The sequence below is a fragment of the Lepidochelys kempii genome, chromosome 20 (assembly GCF_965140285.1).
Source record: "Lepidochelys kempii isolate rLepKem1 chromosome 20, rLepKem1.hap1, whole genome shotgun sequence".
Classification (NCBI taxonomy): domain Eukaryota; kingdom Metazoa; phylum Chordata; order Testudines; family Cheloniidae; genus Lepidochelys; species Lepidochelys kempii.
The window spans coordinates 21034166-21054800 of record NC_136399.1 but is presented as its reverse complement, the minus strand read 5'-3'; the positions used below and the strand labels follow the sequence as shown (position 1 = coordinate 21054800).

Below are 20635 nucleotides of genomic sequence, written 5' to 3'. Positions count from 1 at the left end.
CCCTGCCGTAAATCAGCCATGGCTGGAGGCCGAGACGCCCGGGCTCCCGCAGAAGGATCTGCAGGCGCAGATCCAGGGGGCTGCTGGAGAGGAGGGCGCCCACCTCTGGGTACAAACCCCTTGGACGACTGGGATGATCCTGAGCCCTGGGCACATCCCTGGGGCAGCGACAGCAACTCAGGAGCCGGCTTGGGAAACCCGGCACAGGCACCAACCGGCCTGGAGCCAGAGCCAGGGAGGTCAGCGACTCCGCCTGGGGCCGGAGGGCGCAGCACAGGCGGGGCCCAGCAGGAGCTGCCAGCTGCGATTGGAGCTGGACCTAGTGACACAGAGGGGCCTCAAGCCTCTCCCCACAGCTGGGGAGCAGCGCTGAGCACCCTGCTGATCTCACTGCTCGGAAGGAAGGGGACCCGGGACAGCAGAAGGATGCTTTAGGGGGATGCTTTTAGCAGGAGCCCAGGGGGTCACAGCAGGGTCTGCACCCACCTGCCACACAGCTCCAAGAGCCTCTCCTCAAAGCTGGCTTGGAGCAGGGGTTACCCATGGGGCCTCTCCCCAGGGATGGGGGGAGTGGGCAGCGTGCCACTGAGCCAGAAGGGCCCAGCCCAGCACGGGGCAGGAAGGCCCAGAGGGGTGGGGCAGGGGAGCTCCGCAGGGGTTCTGTCAGCCATTGACCCCAACTGTAAACCCTGCATGTAATGGAAACCACTTCAACCTGGGAGGGCAGCTGCACCCCCTAGTTCCAGCATGGATGGAGCTGTGACCTGGCCCTCCAGGGATCCAGCTGTTGGCAGGGATCAGGGTCAGTGCAGTCACCTCTGTCCAGCTGCCTGCTCCCTGTGCTGGGGCCTGACACAGACCCTCTGAAGCACCCACTCTGCATGACCCACCTCCAGTGGGGAGAGTGCCCCGGGCTCCAACTGAACCCAGGGGAACTGGGGGGGTGTCCCCCCTGCCAAGATCCAGCCCATGGCACCCAGAAAGCCAAGGGCAACTAGAGGGAGAGGGTCAGCAGCCTGCAGCTCCCGTTGGGTGCAAGGTGGATCCCCCCTGCCCCCACCATTGAGCATGATGGGGAACCCAGCCCCCACAAGTGCGATGGAGAACACTGCCCCCCCCCATGAGCGCAATGGTACAGCAGGGCGCTGAGCACTTTGGAGGCTGGCTACAAGTGGCTTTGCCCCGGCACTGCACAGGCTCCATGGCAGAGCTGGGCCAGGAGCACCAGTAACGCTGGCCCCTCATTGCAGGGCAGGGGGACCCGAGAGCCATGGGGCTGCCAAGCTGGGTGTCCGGGAAAGGCGGCTAACAGCAAAGGCACCTGGGCAGAGTGTGGAGGAGACGCCCCTCCCATGCTGGATCCCCGGCTCTCCCCTGGCCTGGGGAGCTGCTGGGCTCCAGAGCCCACCCCACACTGGCTGCACCCAAGTGGCAGCCCCCGGGAGGAGGTAAGCCCACGAGACCCCCCCATCAGCAGCACCTGCCCCAGGAAGGGCCTCAGTGGGTGGATTGTAACTGGCTACTGCAGTGGCAGGGAGTGCACAGGGACCCACCCCCTGGAGGGAACAGCCAGTGGAGATGGAGGAAGCAGGATGATGTGGGGAAGCCCTGCCCTCACCACACCCCAAAGAGGGCACTAGGCCAGGACAAACAGTCGCCACAGGGGGCAGCAGTGAAGCAGGGTCCAGGGTGTCATCCCATCCCATCCCGGGCTTGGTTTCAGTAGCAATGAGTCTGGGGGACCCCCTGCGAGCCCTGGGATGGGGCAAATGTCTGGGCTGGGCAGCAGCCACCTCCGCTGACCCTGAGGCGAGGTTCCCCATTGTTCAAGGGCTGGGAAAGCAGCAGCTGCCCAGAGGGTCAGAAAAGAGCCAGACACCAGATCCAGCAAAATCCTCCAGCGTGTTAGGGCGCCAGGCAGTGCGTCATACAGGACAAGGGGGTGGGACACAGTAGAGATGGGGGCAGCAGTGGGATCCGTGCCCTATCGCAGCAGAGACCACTTGATCTGTTCTTTGGCTGACTGCAGCACCTGGAAAGCAGAGACAGGGGGTGGCTCAGCTGGAGGGGTTGGGTGGCAGATCCTCTTCTCCCCTCCCCTCCAGTGACCTGCTGGCCTGGCACCATCCCCCTCCCCTCTCCTGCAGAGCTCACCAGCCCCACTGCTAGAGCCAACCCCCTTCACCATGGTGACCACTGGCCTCAACAGCCCTGCAGGGGGCATGAGAGACCCCACAGCTCTCTGGTTAAGAGCAGGGGCTGATGCCAAGATCCAGGGCCCCAGCTGACTGCTGTCCCTCCAATCCCAGAGGGAGCTACCTGCATGTCAGGCTCTTTCAGAAGCCCTGGGCCCTTTGACTACAGGGGCCTTGTCTGGGCGCCACTCCGCAGGGGGCAGTGTAGCTGTGGTGGAAGGGTCCGTGGGCCGGCAGGACAAAGGTTTGCCAGGCTGGATCCAGCAGGAGAGACTGGCTGGAGAACAGCTGGGTCAAGGGACGCGCTCTATTACTACCAACCCGGCCTGCAGCCACGGGCACCAGCTGGCACCAGGTAAGCAGGATCTGCCCCTGCCATCCCGCAGGGCTCCATGAGTTTCTGGAGTTACAGGCTGTTCCCCATGCCTGGGCCAGGCACTGCCTCACAATGGGGCAAAGGGAACCGGATCCAGGGTTAAGAGCTGTCTTGTGGCTCGGCCCAGCCTGTACTGGGACAGGCCCCTGACAGGGCACAGGCAGGGCACTCTGTCCAGCTGGACAAGCTGCCATCTAGAGCTCTGGCCAATGAGCAGCGGGCCTGTCTGGAGGCAGAGCAGCCCTGGACAGGAGAGCGCCGGGGCAGCCCCTACCAACAGGCTGCATGGCACAGTGTATCTAAGGGCCTGGCCTCAGAGCACCCAGCCCAGAAGGAGCTGGGTTACCGTGGGGCCCACAGTATTTCTTAGGCCCTTACTCTAAGTTAGTGCCACCCTTTGTGTGCCTCGCTGGCTTTGGGCTCCCCAGGGCAGAGGCTGTGCCCACCGCTAGGTCTCGTGCAGCACAGAGCATGCTGGGGGCGGTTAACAATTGCTGCACATTGCAATCCAACTCCATGCTGGGAAGTGGTCAGGAGGGCACCCCCCCATGGACCGCATTGCCACTAGGGGGCACTGGAGTCTGCAAAGAAATCAGGACCAGGCCCCTGGGGGGGGAGGGGGGGAGGAAGGAAATCCCTGCTGGTCTGCCCTGGGGAATCCCATGCTAAGCTTGGGTGGGGCCTGGGCTGGAGATGGCGAAATCTGGGGATGGGAAGTTGCAGAGCCCTGGAGGCGACCGGGGGACAGGCCTGCCCAGGCTGGGGGAGTGATGCCGGTGCGCAGGGAGGGTGGGGAGAGGGACAGGGATGTACCTGAGAAACTGTCTGCTCTGTCAGGGGGACGTCTTCGCCCTGCAACAGACATGTCATGGAGCACCACTTCCAGCCCCCCAGTGCCACAGGAGGTGCTGCCCTGAACCCCACCCCTCCATGCTGCAGGGGGCACTGCCCTCACCCCCCACCCCAATGCTGCAGGGGACACGGTTCCCCCCTCCTTTCCAATGCAGGGGGCTGGGCAAGGTGGCCAGGCCCTTCCCCACTGCTCTCAGGGAGTCAGGCCCCAGCTCAGCCCCAGCCTGGTTCGCAGCCACCCCAGCCCCTAGGGGCTGGAAAGCAGGAGCGGGGGCTGCCTCTGGGAAGGGCAGGAGTGCAGCAGGGGGTACACTGTGCCCTGAGGCATCGTGCTGCCCCTCCCTCACCCACCCTGTAGGGCAAAGCCATTCCAGGGGGAGCAGGCTCCTGCCCTAGCGCTCCCTCTGGGTGCCCAACAGGGGGCAGAATGGGCAGTTGGCATGGTGATGGGCAAGTCAAGGAGGAGGAGCCTACTGGGACAGAAGCTGGGCTCTGCTCCCCAGGGGGAGGGGCTCTCAGATTGTGTGGGGGGGAAGAGCAGGGTGCTGCTGACCAGGGGGAGGGGCTCTCAGAGTGGGGAGGAGCAGAGGGCGGGGTGCTGCTCCCCAGGGGGAGGGGCTCTCAGAGTGGGGCGGAGCAGAGGGCGGGGTGCTGCTCCCCAGGGGGAGGGGCTCTCAGAGTGGGGCGGAGCAGAGGGCGGGGTGCTGCTCCCCAGGGGGAGGGGCTCTCAGAGTGGGGCGGAGCAGAGGGCGGGGTGCTGCTCCCCAGGGGGAGGGGCTCTCAGAGTGGGGCGGAGCAGAGGGCGGGGTGCTGCTCCCCAGGGGGAGGGGCTCTCAGAGTGGGGAGAGAGCGGGGCTGCTCCGGGGAAGGGGGGCCGCACTCACTCACCCGCACAGCCACTCGGTGCACCACCTGCTGGGGGTCACTCTCCAGGATCACGCTGAGGGAGGAGCACGTGGCCTGTTAACACTGTGCCAAGTGAGAGAAGCCCCTGCTCGCGGGGCCCCCCGTGCCCAGGCTGCCGCCCTGTGCCGCACCAGGGGGGCACCACACTGATGGCCCAACGGGCTTGTGACAAACCCTCCATCCCCAACGGCCGGTCTGTGAGAATCTGGGCGACTCTGACCAGCTTGGGACTGCCCAGAGAGCTGGGTGGCCAGAGGAGGGATGGGCGAAACGAGCTGGGGGGGAGGGAGGGGAAGGCAGCCTGCAAAGGGTCAGCGTGGCCAGTGCAGGGAGAGGGGGAGAGACATGCAGAGGGTCAGCCTGGCCAGCTGAGGACAGGGTATCTAGGCAGCCAGGCCCTTCGGAAGAATTTAAACCTCCCTCAATTCAGAGAAATGTCACCTTCCCAGGGCTGGGCATTTACAGTGGGCACCTCTCTGGGAACACGCTGCAACCAGTGTGTACATGTATATGCCCACGCCCACACCAACCAGCTGGACATACGTGATGACAACAGCCAGCTGGAATCGGGGGGGGGGGGCTGGCAAGCAGGGTGTTCCAGCCCTCCCCAGGGAGCACTTGCCAGCTGCCAGTGCTGATGCCTGCCCACCACCCCTCAAGCTGGGCAGAATGCCCCAGCACTCAGGCCCTGGACACAAGAGCCTGGTAAGATGGGCCTAGGACAAGCTGGGTGGAGGGAGGAAGTTGCAGCCTTGGGCCCCATGGGGGGAGTGGGAGCCGGAGCCTCATTTCTGTGTGGACACTGGTGCTCACCCTCCATCCACGATCTCATCCACTGCCAGGAAGAGACCCTCCATGTTCTCCAGCAGGGCACGCTTCTCCACGTTCTTCCTGCCGAGAGACCCGCGCCCTGTCAGGGAGAGCCCGGGGCCTTGGCGCCAGACCCACCATACCTGGGCACCAGGCGCAGCCCACACACCATGCTGCAGGGCAGCTCAGGCTGCCACCAGAGGGGTGTCAGGCCCCCTGCCCGGCAGGGGGAACTTCGGAGCTTCCTGGCGAGGGGCTGCCTGGCTCAGATACGTCCAGTATGGGATGGGGAGAGGAGACTCAGGTCTGACCCACTAGCTCCCTGTGGGGCTGCCAGGCTATATGGACTAGGGACTAGATGGGCAATGGTTCTAGGTGGGCTGGGCCCCAGTGTGCTGGAGGGGGAGGGGGGCTGACAGTGTCTCAGACCTCCGTTATGAGTGTAATTTAATATCTCACTGAAAGGTGACAGGGCCAGAAAGAGTTAATTAACTCACAGACTGACCTGACCCATGGCTTTAGAGATTGGTTAGGAAGAGATGGAAATGAACAGAGCTTTGAAATGCAGCCTGCATTGTTAGAGATAGAAGGATAGATGTCAGCTCAGGTCTTGTGATGTCAGCAGACAAGTCTTGTCTGTTGCTATAGCTTTGATTCAAACATCAAAAAAAGGAATATCGTCATTTAGGAGAACACTTGAGTGAAATCGTATTACTGTCTACATGTCTCTTGGAAGGTCGTGGTAACCTGTAGCTGACCTGTTTAATGGATAAATGACCCTGGGCTAATCGCCATGATGTGTAGGAGAAGGAAAGTTAAGCCTCTTGTCTTCTCAGGCCAAAAGGCTGCTGGAAATGTATAAAACCCTTGGGACAGGATCCTTCTTCATCTCAGATCTGCTTTGGGTTTCAAGAGGGGGAAACCTTAAGCCATAAGGACTGAGATCCCCAGTCACTGACTGGAGTCACCCTGAATATGGACATTGGACTATAACCTGTGGACTATTTCTAAAAGGACTTTTGGCAACTACAAGCTCATCTCTGCTCTGTATCTGAACCACAGGAAATGAATTCAAGTCTGTCTGTATACTGATCTTTTAACCAACTCTCTCTCTCTCCTTTTTTAATAAATTTTAGCTTAAATAACAAGAATTGACTATAAGTGTGTATTTTGGGTAAGATCTAAGTTATAATTGGACCTGGGTGTGTGTCTGGTCCTTTGGGATTGGAAGAACCTTTTCTTTTCTATGATGAAACAAGATTTTCAGAATTTATCATCATATGTTTGACATGTGTGTCTGTCATCGTATGTTTGACATGTCTGGATGGAGGCCTGAGGCTGGGGATTTTAAGGGAACTGCATTAGTTGGACTGCTGAGTAACCAGAGAGGTAATACAGAAGTTGTTTTGGGCTGGCTTGGCAAATCTAATTGGAATATCCACCAGGTTTAGGGGTTTGTCTGCCCCGTTTTGTTTGCCGTTCACCCTAATTGAGTGACCCCAGCTAGCTCCCACAGTCAGCATTGTTACACCCCCGTCCCGAGCACATGGTTCCTCCACATCCCTGGTCTCCAGTGGGGCTATTTCTGCCAGCAGAGGATCTGGCCCACTAGGCCCCTCCCCTGCTCTGATCCAAACCCGAGGAGGAAAGGTGACCCCCAGGGTTCGTGCAGAGTTTGGAGAGCGAACCCTGGACACAATCGAGTTCAAGCCGCCCGGAGCGAGACCTGACCGAAGCGCTGACCCAGCCAGGTGGGCAGTGTTTGGCCAATAGTGCCTGGCGCTCTGGACTCTGCCCTAGATCAGCCAACCCCCTTGCTGCCCGGTGACTGCACCGGCCCCCCAATCTCCAGGCTAGGGCGACAGGACTCTGATCTTATCTGTCCCGTTCTCAGTGGGGCTGGTGATCCTGCCAGGAACTGGGGCACTGAGGGGCAGAGCTGGGGCCCTGCTGGTTCATTCCCCTGCTGGGCTGACTGGGCTCCCATGGCTGGGGACGGCTTCACTGCCCCAGAAAGATCCCCCTCGTGGAGCAAGCAGGACACAGGGCTGTGCTGGCTCAGAGGGGCACAGTGGGGAGTGGACCTCTATCCTGGGGTGCTGAGCAGCCATCAGCAGGAATGGCGGGTGCTGGCAGGATCACACCCCGCCGGCCGTCTGCAGCTGGTCCGACGCCCAACAGGAGACATCGCCCACAGCCCCTTCCTCAGAAACATCCAGTTGGTACAAACCACTGGTGTCACTGGAGCCTTGCTGATTTACACCTGGCCCAGGCCTGGCCCGAGGGGACTGAGGACTCAAAGCTGACCCCCCCATTCCAGGCCTTTCCGGGTCACCTCATCCTGGCTCAGGTCTTACCCTGCAGCCCATCACCATGGCATCTGGGCACCTGCCATGTCTAATCAGCAGCAACAGGAGGCCCCTAGTGGCCCAGTCTGAGCAGGGGTGGCCCTGAAGCCGGTGCTTCCCTCACTGTGAGCTCTGGGGAGGCTCCCAGCAGTGTGCTGAGCCCCTGACTTCCCGCGCCAGAGCCCCAGATGGTCCTAGACTGCCCAGACTGACCCTCCAGCCCCCCATCTCCCACTGCTGGGGGAACTCGAGCAGCAGGAGAGCCCTCCCTACACCCTGCTCTGCCCCGCCGCCCCTCACGGGGCCTTACCTCAGCATCTGGCTGAGTGAGTCGAAGAGGCAGTTCAACACGGCCATGAGCATCAGCTGGAAGAGGAGACGACGCAGGTCAGGGAGACCAGGCCCTGCCCCAAGCGCCCCCCTCACACAAGCCCGCTGCTGACACCCAAGCATAGGGCACTGGGGAGGGGCCATCTGCTCACGGGGGGCTGCCCCTGGCAGGAGAGATGGACAGACGAGGGGGCAGAGCATTATCACTGCTCTGATGGGGGGCAGGGGCAGCCTTTAGGGCCTGATTTGCAAAGGGGCCCAGTGCCCACAGCCTCCACTGGGAACAACAGGGGGTGGAGGATGGTGGGGGATTCCCCACAGCTGCCCATGGGGGTGTCTCCATCGTTCTCCATGGAGTTGATTGGCATGGAGCCCTTTTGCCGATCTGGTGCACAGTGTGGCTGACTCCAGGGCCCACTGCCCTGCCCCACCCCCCTCACAGCGTGCCCAGGGTCAGCTCCCTGTGTGGCAACCGAAGGCTGCCCCCCTGGCACTACAAGAACGCTCTGCCGCAACCAGGCCACCCACGCCCACATGGGGCAGGCAGCGGAGCACCAGCTGGGAAAGCAATGGGGGGCTGCGGGCGATGCCCCAAGTTGCAGGAGCCGGCTGCGATGCCCCGTCCCTCAGCAAGGGCCAGGTTTCTCTAGGCAGGCGCCCGCCTCCAGTTCTGTACCCACAATCCCCTGCGGGCACAGAACATCCTGCCCCCCAGCACCCGTGCTGGCTAGGCTGCCCTGACGCGAGGCTCTAACTCCTCCCTGAGTGTCCCCAGGCCCGGGGGCCCTGGCAGGAACGAACCTCGTTCTCGTAGGAGCTGCCGATGACGTAGAAGTACAGGTCGATGCTGCTCTTGTAGACCACGGTCAGCCCCTCCAGGAGGGCGATCTCGCCTGGGAGTGGGGACAGGCCCACACGTGAGGAACAGGCCAGCTCGTGGGAAAAGGGGCTTTGCTAGGGTGGGCTCACCAGTGCCCGCCTGCTGGTGAGGCAGGGAGGGGAAGCCAGCATTCATGGGATGGCACCAGTCTCGGTTTTAGGTGGGCATCCCAAGACCACCCTGGTTCAGAGCATCATCGGCAGGGAGGGCATTGGGGTATTCCCCATTGATTCCCCTGAGTCTGGCTGCTGACTCAATTGCATGGCCCTGCCTTAACAGAGGTGCCCATGGTGCCCCTGTGACCCAGATCACAGTGTTTGATCCAGCCCCCCATGGCACCTCTGGGACCCAGAGCATGGCACCCAACCTCCCACCCTGCACATGGCACCCTGGGGACCCAGAGCACAGGGTCTGACCCTCCCGCCACATGGTGCCCCTGGGACCCAGACGCGGCATCTGCCCGTGCCCACCCCACTGCAGCGATTGGAGCTGCAGGGCCCATGAATCGAACCGGCAGGGAGATCACAGGCAGCGGCCCTTCCCCCTCGGTGTCCCGTGGTCCCCATCCTGCCAGGCCAGGGCACATACTGTCTGTCCGGTGGGTCTTGTTGAAGATGTTCTTCTCAAAGGCTTTCTGCTCCTTAACGGTGGGGTATGTGTCATCATAGTACTGCCAGGAGAGACACGGGCATTACTCCTGACCCTGGCACAGCTCACCCGGCACCTGTGCAATGCCAGCCGGGCCCGGAGACCAGGCCAGTCCAGATGGGCACAGCCTGCAGCCTGGCACTGGGAAAAGGACACCAAGCTCCCACACCAAACCTCGGGTGTGGATTCTGGGCGCCCAGACACCCACGGCAGCCAGAGAGCATCACGCACTGCAGGACCCGGAGGGGAAGAAGCAGGGCTTGTTTTCCTGCACATGTCTGTGAAACTGTAGGACCAGGAGTGGGTACAGGTCAGGACTGAGGGGCATTGGCAGAGCTGGGGACGAGCCCGGGGCTGCGGGTTGGGACTGAGGGGCACTGGCAGGATGGGGGGAGTTTGCTTTGCCCTGTGTCTGGTTCCAGAGTTGCTCCCCTCAATCCCTACTTTCCCAGTTCTGGAATTCACTCACAAACGAGAATCTCAGGCCCCTGCCTGCCCTAGGGTAAGGTCGTGGGACTCAGAGCGCAGCAGCTGACGAGAGCGTGGCATCTGATGCCCCCCGCCCCACCCAATGGCACCCCTGGGACCCAAAGCGCGGCATCTGATGCCCCCCCGCGCGGCACCTTTGGGACCCAAAGCCATGGCATCTGGCCTCCCCTATGGCAACCCTGGACCCAAAGCACAGCCCCTGTCCCCGTCCCTGCCCATCCCACAGTGCCCCCGGGACCCAGAGCACGCCCCACGGCATGCTGCCTGCGGGCACTCACCTTGGCAAAGAGGCGGTCGCCATCGTTATCCAGGATAAGGACGGCTTTCACCGTGTACAGGGATGGCTCCTGCAGAGACACAGGCCCAGTCACTGCCCAGAGCTGCCATGGCCCTGCACCACTCCAGCCCACCCTCCCCACCCACAGGGAGCTCAGCCTGCCAGGGCAGCACGTGGGGCAGCCACGGCCCAGAACCGCCTACGCTGGGAGCTCAGAGGGGCGGGTGCCGTGGCACCAGGATTAGGCCCACACATGCTCCCTGTGTGGGGCTGGGGGTGGGGAGGGAGCCGGCTTGACGGACCACCCTGGGGCATGGATCTCGGCACATCTCGTGGGGCCAGCTCCGATTCCGCCCCAGGTCAGCAGGGCTGGAAAATCAGTCCCACCCTGACGGCTGTTCTCAAGCTGGTGTCCAGCAGACGTGCGCATCGCCCCCAGATGGGCACTCAAAACAGGGCTGGACTTACCTCCCCCAGACGGCGCCAGCTGTGGGCCCTGCTGGGGGAGGATGCCCCCGCTCGGCAGACAGAGATGCTGCTGCCCCGGCACCTCTCCCTAGGGGTTTGCAGACCAAAGAGCCATCCCCAGCTGGCGTCGGGGGTGCTCTGTAACCAGTCCAGCTCTGTCACGGTCGCTCCAGGCCCAGCTACCCCTGCCTCCCACGCCCTCTCTGCGCCCAGCACACGTGCCCACTCGCCCCATGGCGAGCATGGACAGGGGCACCAAAGGACCCCGCAGAGAAGCATCAGAACGAGTATGGAATCAGGGGGGAGCCTGGCCCCCACCCCACAGATTCCAGCTGTGATCAGGTCCCACATTATTATACAAACCCCAACGGCCCATGGCATGACCTAGATGAATGGCTGGGTGTCTGCACAGCTGGGGGGAGGGGAACGTTCTGGGGGGGCTCCCCCCATCATTGGGTGCCAGCATCCATCCATCCCCACCACAGGCCTAACCCCCTCTTGGCTGCCCCTGCCCTGGTGTGCCGGCACCCCCTACTCAGGATCCTCCAGGGCCAGACCCCTCCATGCACTGGTGAAGCCCCCCCATTGCCCCAGGTGCGAGCAAGGCTACCCCGGGGCCCCAGCCCAAGCTGCAGACAGGCCCAATGCCCCATGCCCGGTAACACACAGGCCTGCAGGCCCGAGCACCCCCAAGCCAGCTCACTGCCCCACCTCCCGGCAGCCTCCCCAGCCCTGTGCTCTCCCTTTCCTCAGCCAGCAGAGGGAGCTCCAGGCCCACAGCAGTTGCAAACATGGCTCACCAAGGATGCCCAGCTGGTGCTTTGGCGGGCGGGCGTATAAATAACCGGCTGCTATCGGGCGAGCTGGCTTCCTGCTGCCACCCCCCTGCTCTGCACGGGGCAGCTCTAGCAACCGCGTTTATCACTCCCCACCCCGGCCAGCCACTTCCCCCTGGGGCCCCGCAGCATGGAGCAAAGGCAATGGCAGCTTTGACAGCTTCAAAGACAAGGAAAGGAGCGGGGACTAGTGGTTAGAGCAGAGGTGGGCTGGGAGCCAGGACTCCTGGGTTGTAGCCCCTAGTTCTGGGGAGGGAGTGGTGTCTAGTAGTCAGAGCAAGGGATCGGGGGGCAGGACTCCTGGGTTCTATTCCCATCTTGCCCCTGCTTTGCTGCTCAGTGTCAGATGATGCAGATTACAGGTGTTATTTGCACTGGGAACGGAGTAAGTCGGGAGCCGTATCCCCTCTGCGCAAGGACACGGGACAGACGAGGGGCCCCAGCACTAAGAGGCCATGAATGCAGAAGGCACAAGGGGGGCAGCAGCTGGCAGTACAGGGCTGGAGGGGACAATGGGGGCTCTGTGCCTCCTGAGGGCTGGCTGCCAGCACAGGGCTTGGGGGAGGGTGGGGGGGTGGCCGGGGCAATGGGGGCTCTGGGCTCCTTGGGGGGCCGACTGGCAATGTGGGGCCAGGGCAATGGGGGCTCTGGCTCCTCGGGGGCCGCTGGCTGTCACCCAGACTGACGAGAGCCCCCCATCGCCACCAGGATCCACCCTGGTCCCAGCCATTGGCCGGGAAGCAGAGCAGCCAGCCCCAGGCCCAGCAGGGCTCATTGTGATACCCCATTGTGAAAGCCTGCGCAGGTCCCACTGAGATGAGGCCTTGGCCCCAGGCTCTAAGGACTGATAGGTCCCACCTAGCCCCAGGCCTGTCCCCACAGAGCCCCCTGAGTGAAGGGCCATGAGGGAGCTGACCCTGACTAAGAGGGCAGAGTGGGCCAATCCCCAGCCCCTCTACCCAGCCAGCACCACCCCAGGCACTCGGCCCTTCATGGTCTCTCTGCCGATGCTCAGCCCAGCCCCAGCTCATTCCCCATGCGGCTTCCAGGAGGGGGCAACTGGTGCCCACCCTGGCTATGGAGGCGGCACAGCCCTTCCCCTCACCTCCTCCCAGCCCGGAGGTCACGGGGCCACAGTCCAATACATGCCAGGCCCCCCAACCACCAGGCCCTTTGTTATAGCTCCCATCTACCCTAGTGAGGCACGGCTCTGTGCTGGTGACCCATTGTGGCTCCTCCCCACCGCACATGGCCTTTGCCCCATGCAGACCCGGCTCATGGCAAGTCTCCATCCACCCAGGCTGGTGCCATCACCGCAGCGCCCGGCCTGCTGAGCCCTGAACACTGATGGGATCCTGCCCGTGCAGCACGGCACCCCTGGCACCCGGCAGATCGGGGGCATCATTCACTCAGATGCACGTGAGAGGCGGCACGCCCCTTGTCTCCAGGCCATGCTCGGAACTGGACACACACACAGCTGGATTACCACCCGGATTTACACTGGCACACCACCGTGGGGGGGGGGGGGGGAGGGAGAGACTGGCTCCCTGGGGGGAGGGGGCGCAAGATGGGGCAGTTTAGCTCCTGGAATGGGGCTTGCTTGTCTGCAGAGGCTCAGGAAGGTGAGCAGCACTATTGGGGCTGTTAGGGGCTCAGGCTGGCAGCATCGAAGTCTCCCAGCACACTGGGGCAGGATCGAAGGGATTCAGCCCATTAGGGGCCCGGCCATTTCTGTGCTTCCAGCCCCACGGCTCAGGAGACCCTCAGCCCCCCAGAGTAAAAAGAACAGGGTTTGCAAAGATCGAGACCCGTGTCACATGGAGATCACTCCCTGCACCCCACCGCCAGGCCTCAGGGCACCGCCAGGCCTCCTGAAAGGCTCCTGAGTTGCCAGCGGTGAAGGGGCTGGGAGCCAGGGGAGCCTGTTGTTGACGTATCAGGTAGTCTAAGCAGTCATCTTAGTGTGCGGCAGAGCCCCACACAGGCCAAGACCCACAGCTCGGGGCTGCAGACCACAGAAAAGGGGTGGAGGCACCTGGGTGGCACAGCAGAGACCTGGGGGACCCCAAGTGAGATAGATGCTAAAAAGCTCTCGAGACAAAGTTCTGTGATGCACTGACCTCCACATAGCCACAGTCGGAGTGTATAACAGAACTTCACCTCAAACGCTGCGGGCTCTGCGTGCAGCACCCCCACCCCATCCCAGGCCCCCCGTTACTGCCTGGGGCCCGGCAGCAGAGCAGAAGTGCAGAAATCCACCCACCTGCGGATCTGAGGAGAGCAGGGCGGTTCCCAGACGGGCATGGCGGCCTCTCCTCAAGCTGAGACTCTGCCAAGGAGAACCAGCCCCTGGGGGGAGGCTCCCAGAACCAACCCTGCACTGGAGCCCACGTGGTGCCAATTGCCCGTGACGCCCTCTGCTCCCCATGGAGGCTGCTGGTGCCCAGCACATCCAGGATTGGGCCCTTGCCTGTTGTGACGCATGGACTGGCTTCCACTGGGCACAGCATGGGACTGCCCCACTTCTGAGAAGCCAGGACCCCGCGGGCTGCCTGGCACCAGCCCAAGGGACCCCTCCCCATAGCTGCTCATCCTTGTGTCTCCCAGGGGATGGGGGAGAGGACAGGAACTGCCAGGTGGCCAAGTTCCCCAGCTGACTCCACAGCCCTAGGGAGCCTAGCTTCATGGGACTGGCCTTCCCCCAGAAGCCAAGCATGGCTTAGCCTGCAGGGAATTGGGCTCAAGTCTGCAGCCCTTTGTCTCCAGAAGGGCCCTGTCAGAAAGCTGGGCTGATCCCCACCCCCAGCCCAGAAGACTGAGACAGTGTGGCTGAACCTGCCAGGAGCAACCAGGCTATTCGGGGGTCTCCATTTGTGGGACACCCTAAGGGGCCTGATTGGTGGGTGCGCAATCTAAGGGCCTGACTGTCAGAGGTGCCAAGCACCTGCTGCCCCTATGGGCATCACTGCAAGTGGGTCTGAGAATCAGGCCAAAAACTCTTTAGGGCTTGTCAACATGGGGAGTTAATTTAGATTAATTCCATGTGTGGACACTCTTACTCCAGTCTAAGAGTGCCTTACTCTGAATTAGCTTAATCCACTTTCAAAGTGGATTAAGGGTTAAACTAATATTAACCTACTAACTGACACATGGAGTTAAACTGGAATAGATAATCACCTTTACATTAACACCCTGCTTTATTCTGGATTGACTCTCAAACGTACCCCAGCCGTTAACTGCATCCCGCATTGGTGTGACTGTCCCGAGATTCCCCTCCAACGTGGGGGCTCAGCCGTGTTCTTCTGGGTGCAGCTGGGTGGACAGCTCTGGAGAGCTGCATTCCCTTCAATGCACTACCCCCACATATACCTCACCCCGACCAGGGCCAGACCCTCTCTGGAGATGACAAAGGAGACCAGTCTCCATTCGCTCCTTGACCGACGAGAGGGCAGCTGTACATGAGCCAAAGGAACCACCTTGAAAAACCACAAGCCTCTTTTGCATCCAGCTAGTAATTTACAATAGCTGCTGCCCTGCGCTGGATTAGAACCGGCAGCCTAGAGCTGAAACGGCTGAGTCTTCCCAGCCCAGCCCCTGCTCCATCCATCTCCCCTCAGAAGGGAAATGAGAAGCAAGCCTGGCAAAGAACTCAAGAGGAGCCCTGGAGGATTTACACTTCTCTAGAGCCATGCTGTACTGCAGAGCAAAGCAAATAAATACACATTTTAAATCTATAACGAGCGCTTCCGGAGGGCAGAGGGCCTGGAGATCGAGAAGCTGCCTGAATTTCTCTCTGGAGGTTTTTAGTTTGAGCCTCAAGCAACCAACCATTAAAACGAGACGTTAAGAGTTACGGCACAGTTTATACTGATCATTTAATTCAGACGTTTCAATAAATTAGACTTCATTCAATTCAAGTAGGTGCTCAACAGCCCAGATGGTCAGCGCCGTGTCCGTAGCCACAGCATCAACCTTTGATGGCTGCCAGGACCCTAACCAGGGGATAGCACCAGAAAAGAGATGCCAGAAGCCAAGAAATACAGGTGGGGCTTTATTATTATTATTATTATTTGCAAAGGCGACTGGAGAACCTGTCTGCAGATAAAGGAGAGGGGCAAAGAGCTGCTGAAGCAACGCGGAAGGGCACTTTAGACCGGGTATTGTCAGGCATCAGTGGATCTCCAAACGCGTTACAAAGGAGGCTGGCATCATTATTATTTCACAGATGGAACAACTGAGGCACAGGGCAGGGAAGTAACTTGCCCCAGGGAACCCAGCAGCAGGCCAGTCGCAGAGCTACAAGTGGAAACCAGGAGTCCTGACACTCAGCTCAGTGCTCTATCCACCCACAGGGAAGCATGCAGCAAGTAGCCGGGCTTTTCGGGTAACGCAGCTGCATACCTGACTTGGAAGAAAATCGTACACACAAAACGACTTCCCACCTTCAGAAACAATTCCCTCCGGACGACTCGGCTCTGGTGCACAATATATTAAGAGCCTAAAGCCCAGGATCTTTCTGCACTGAGATAAGACAGGTGCACGTCCCTGGCTGTCAGAACTGCTGCTGGCCAAGACAGACAAAGCCACCAGAGGTTTTTACTCCCCTAGATTCATTTCCCCCTCAGCTATCATTCCCTAGCACAGGGCAAATGAGAGAGTCCAGCCCTGTCACCCCCTAGGCCGAGTTGCCCCATCTGAACGGGCTCTGACCTAGATCAGGATTCCTCTGGCCTAAGCACCGCAGAATCGGAGCACTCCGGCTTGAGTGTGACCCCTGGGAAGGGGGATCTCCACTACACACACAGGAACCTGAGGCAGGGGGCAGAGTAAGTGACTGGTCTCCGGAGTCCAAGTCCAGAGCCCCTAGCCCGCCCTTCCTGTGCTTCAGAGCCAGCTGTAACATCAGCCTGGCCTCCGCTAGAGCCAATCCCCTAGGACGGGCAGGCAATGCTTTGGAATGGTCAGGTGCAGCGTAAAGGAGGCAGAATGCAGTGGGGCGGAGGGGTAGTCCCACCACCCAGCTGTAGGGGCAGGAGGAGGGTGACTGGAGCACTGAGTGCGCTGGACGTCCTGGGCTCCCAGCAGCTCCCAGGCAGCCATGCCAGGCCTGGGTGAGCTAGAACAGCCTGTGGGCTGCTCTCCTTTGTGTAGGGGGCCACGCGGGAGCTGACCACAATGAGGGAGGCACAACTGTGACTTCAGGCTGCCATTCCCCTCCCCACCCTGGGTTCATGCAGCAGAGACTCGGGCCCCGGTTCCACACACAGAAATGCCTTGGCTGTTTGGCAAGTGCCACGCGAACTAGCTGGAGCTGACCAGGCTCTCAGAGGGACAAGAACCAGTCCAATCCAAACCAGTTTGGCGCCAGCTTGGATCCACGAGTTCAACCAGCCCTCTCCCCGCTGGCCCTTCTGAAACCTCCCAGAATCCAGCATGCCCAGAGTGTTAGCATGTAGGGAGCAAGCCCACCCCAGGTCTCAGAGCCAGGCAGCCTGGCTAGAGGGACAAACTGGGCTTAAACCGCTTCTGTGGAGTAGCCTCCACAGCCAAGGCTTGGAGAGAACATCAGGGGCAGGCCGCTGGCCCAAGGGGCCCTCTGCTCTTCCTGGTCAGCTGCCTGTGTCCCACTGGCCATGCCCAACTCCCTCCCAGCTCATTCACACAGTCAGAACCAATCAGTCCCATTCCCCCGAAACAGGGCTACACCTGCGCTGGGAACGTCCAGGACAAGGGCTGCTCCTGCCCCAACTCTCCAGGTTATTTCTAGCCCTGGCAGCTGCAAAGATGACAGACACTGAAATCACACCTTCCTGATTGCAACCTTGAGCCCTATGCCAGGTGGACAGCCCCTCCCACCTGTGCAGAGTCAAAGGAGCTTCTGGGTGCAGGAAACACAGCTTTCCCCCCGCTCCCAAGAACTGTGCTTTGCTCCAATCCCTCCCTCCAACACCCCACATCTCCCGGGGCCAATGGAGGAACATTCCCTGCAGTCAAGGCCCTGAGTACTGGGAGAAGCAGGGGGTCTAAGCTGGGCCTAAGGCCTGCAGCAAAGAGTCCAGATTTCTGAGGAGGCAAAGGGGAAGTGACACGGCAGCTCCGGGTGCTTTCGGGGGGCGGGGGAGGGGAATTTTATTAAATCAGAAACTAAGCCTACCACCCCATTCAGCACAGTGACCCCTGGTTTATTTACTACACTGGGATCATTTCACATGGCCCTACACTGCTGCATTTTCAGAATGCTGTGAGGTTTTGCTCCAACCACACACAAGAATGTCACAGAAGTCATCGGTTCCAGAAGTTTGGACAGGAGAGGAAGGAATTTTGCCTTTGAATTTTGCACCATTTAAACTGTAAGAGTCAACATGGTGCACCAAACAGGGGCTGGTTTGCCCCTGTCTGACCTAGCATCCTAGGGCCTCGACAGACTCAGGCCTAAGTTATTCAGTTTTTCCATGTTCTCCCCTGAATGCGAGGTTTTGAGATACTTGTCTCAGAGCAAGCTGCAATGGTGCAGCTGGTTTTTGAGGAGGGGCCCTGCCCTCCCGCACAACTGTCCTGTGTTACAGAGTAGCACCCTGGGCCCCACATGACAGTCACAGCTGCTATCTCAGGAGCCAGCCCCCAGGGTTAATGGTCTGTCCAGATCATACATATCCTCCCCCACAAAAGCTGGAATCCCTCCCCCGGCCCAGACAGAAGGGGAACTCCCACCCAGAGCAGGAGGTAATCAACCCCCACACAGCAAGTGTTACCCTGCATACGCCCCTGCTATCCTCACACCAAGGGGTGATACAGGTCAGCCCCCCCTCCTCCCCCCGAGCCAGGTGCACCAGCCCTGGGGCAACCTCTCCCCTGCCAGAGCCTTACACAGCCCAATCCCAGCCACCATGTGCGTAGCAGGGGTACCCAATGGTGGTGCCCATTCTCCCCCTACCATTCCCAATGGCAGCGCCCATTCCTCCCCTTCCTCAAATAGCAGTGCCCACTCCTAGATTCCAAGGCCAGAAGGGACCACTGTGATCATCTCATCTGACCTCCTGTACAACACTGGCCATAGAACTTCCTCAAATAATTCCTAGAGCAGATCTTCCAGAAAAACATCCAATCTTGACTTAAAAATTATCAGTGATGAAAAATCCACCATGACCTTTGGTAAGTTTTGCCAATGGTTAATTACCCACACTGGTAAATATTTATGCTCTATTTCCATTCTGAATTTGTCTAGCTTCAACTTCCAGCCATTGGATGGTGTTATACTTTTCCCTGCTAGACTAAAGACCCCCATTATTAAGTATTTGTTCCCTATTTAGATATTTATAGACTGCAATCAACTCACCACGTAACCAACCATCTCTTTCTTAAGCTAAGCAGATTGAGCTCCTTGACTCTACCTCTACAAGGCAGGTTTTCTAATTCTTTAATCAGTCTCATAACTCTTCTCTGAGCTCTCTGTCAATTTATCAACATCCTTCTCGAACTGTGGGCACAGACCTGGACACAGGATTCCAGCAATGGTCACACCAGTGCCAAAGACAGAAGTAAAATAATCTCTCTGCTTCGACTCAAGATTCCCCTATTTACGTATCCCAGGGTTGCATTAGCCACTGGGGCCACAGCGTAGCATTGGGAGCTCACATTCAGCTAATTATCCACCATCACCGCCAAATCTTTTTCAGTTACTGCTTCCCAGGATAGTCCCCCATCCCGTAAGTATGGCCTACAGTTTTTGTTCCCAAATGTATACCTTTACAGTTAGCTGTATTAAAATGCATACTGTTTGCATGCACCCAGTTTACCAAGCAATCCAGATCACTTTGAATTAATGACCTGTCCTCTTCATTATTTACCAGTTCCCCAGTCTTTGCGTCATCTGCAAACTTCATAAGTGATGATTTTATGTTTTCTTTCAGGACACTGATAAAAATGTTAATTAGCACAGGGCCAAGAACCGACATAGGAAGACCCCACTGGAAAAACACCCACTTGATGACAATTCCCCATTTACCGTTACATTTTGCGACCTATCAGTTAGCCAGTTTTTAATCCATTTGGCATGTGCCATGTTAATTTTATATCATTCTAGTTTTTTAATCAAAATGTCGTGCGGTACCAAGTCAAACATCTTACAGAAGTCTAAGTACATTACATCACCACTCTTACCTTTCTCCCCCATACCCCCCAAAGGCGGGGCCCATTCTGCCCCCGCTTCTCCCAGTGGCAGAGCCCATTCCTCCCCCCACCCCAACAGCAGCGCCCAACCCCCATCCCACCCACTGGGGGTGCCCATCTTCCCCCCTGGCAGTGCCCAACACCACCCTGTCCCCCAACAATGGAGTCCGTCCCCCCCAACAGCAGAACCCAATCCCCATCCCCCAACAGTTGAGTTCATCCCCATCCCCCACACTGGCGGGGCCCATCCTTCCCCCATCCCCCACACTGGCTGGCAGTGCCCATCCCCCACACTGGCTGGCAGTGCCCATCCCCCACACTGGCTGGCAGTGCCCATCCCCCACACTGGCTGGCAGTGCCCATCCTTCCCCCATCCCCCACACTGGCTGGCAGTGCCCACCCCCCTGGTCCGACCCCACTTCTCCCCCCGCCGGCCGGAGCCCGCTCCTACCAGGATCAGCGCCTCCATCTTGGCCTCAACGATGCTGCCGACGTGGAGCAGGAGCGTCAAGGGCCGCGCGCCGTTGGCTGGTCGCCTGCCAATCGGAGCTCCAGACCCCGCCCTCGCCCCATTGTGGCTGTTCATTGGCTAACCTGTCTCTCACATTCAGCCAACCAGAAATTCGATTCCAATGACTGGGCGTGGCCCAGAAAGCCCCGCCCCTCAGCCTTCGTAGCTAGTGGTCGGTGATTCGAAGGCGCCCTCTCGGTCGCTCAGTCCCCGCCTCCCGGGCTGGGGTGGAGGGGGGCAGCGTGGAAGGGCGGGATAGTTCCCATGGCGACCAGTGAAGCGGTGACGTAATGCGTCTCTCCAGCCCTGTGCAGTGGCTGGCGGGATCACATGTCACATGACCGGAAGGAGCCTTTATCCTCTCTGTGTGGGCCCCCCTCGGCGTGGGGTCATGACCCTAACCCGGGCACCCTGAGCTCTCCGGGGTCGTGACCTTGAGGGCGGGGGGGGGGGCAGCCATGCTGGCTCCCATGGGGCTTCCTTGGTGGGCGGGGCCTGCAAACCCCACCCCTCTATCCATGCAGGCTATCAGCTCCTGGG

General features: G+C 59.9%; 1 protein-coding gene across 1 annotated transcript; it reads right to left on the bottom strand.

The window, feature by feature from the left end:
* Window positions 1-1883: 1883 nt before the first annotated feature.
* COPZ1 (coat protein complex I subunit zeta 1) lies at window positions 1884-20158 on the bottom strand. Its single transcript, XM_073318555.2, has 9 exons — window positions 20036-20158; window positions 10113-10181; window positions 9286-9367; window positions 8619-8710; window positions 7798-7853; window positions 5143-5220; window positions 4312-4363; window positions 3385-3423; window positions 1884-2032 (listed from the first exon to the last, which is right to left on the bottom strand). Exons 1-9 carry the CDS (start codon window positions 20051-20053, stop codon window positions 1985-1987), a joined length of 534 nt encoding a protein of 177 aa, XP_073174656.1. The 5' UTR covers window positions 20054-20158; the 3' UTR covers window positions 1884-1984.
* Between the last annotated feature and the right edge of the window lie 477 nt (window positions 20159-20635).

Bases quoted from the DNA above. Each gene is read 5' to 3' on its own strand.
- COPZ1 (XM_073318555.2), bottom strand. The intron at 9,368-10,112 runs GTGAGTGCCCGC...CTCTCCTGGCAG, and splicing joins GCGACCGCCTCTTTGCCAAG to TACTATGATGACACATACCC. The intron at 3,424-4,311 runs GTGAGTGAGTGC...TGTCTGTTGCAG, and splicing joins TGCACCGAGTGGCTGTGCGG to GGCGAAGACGTCCCCCTGAC.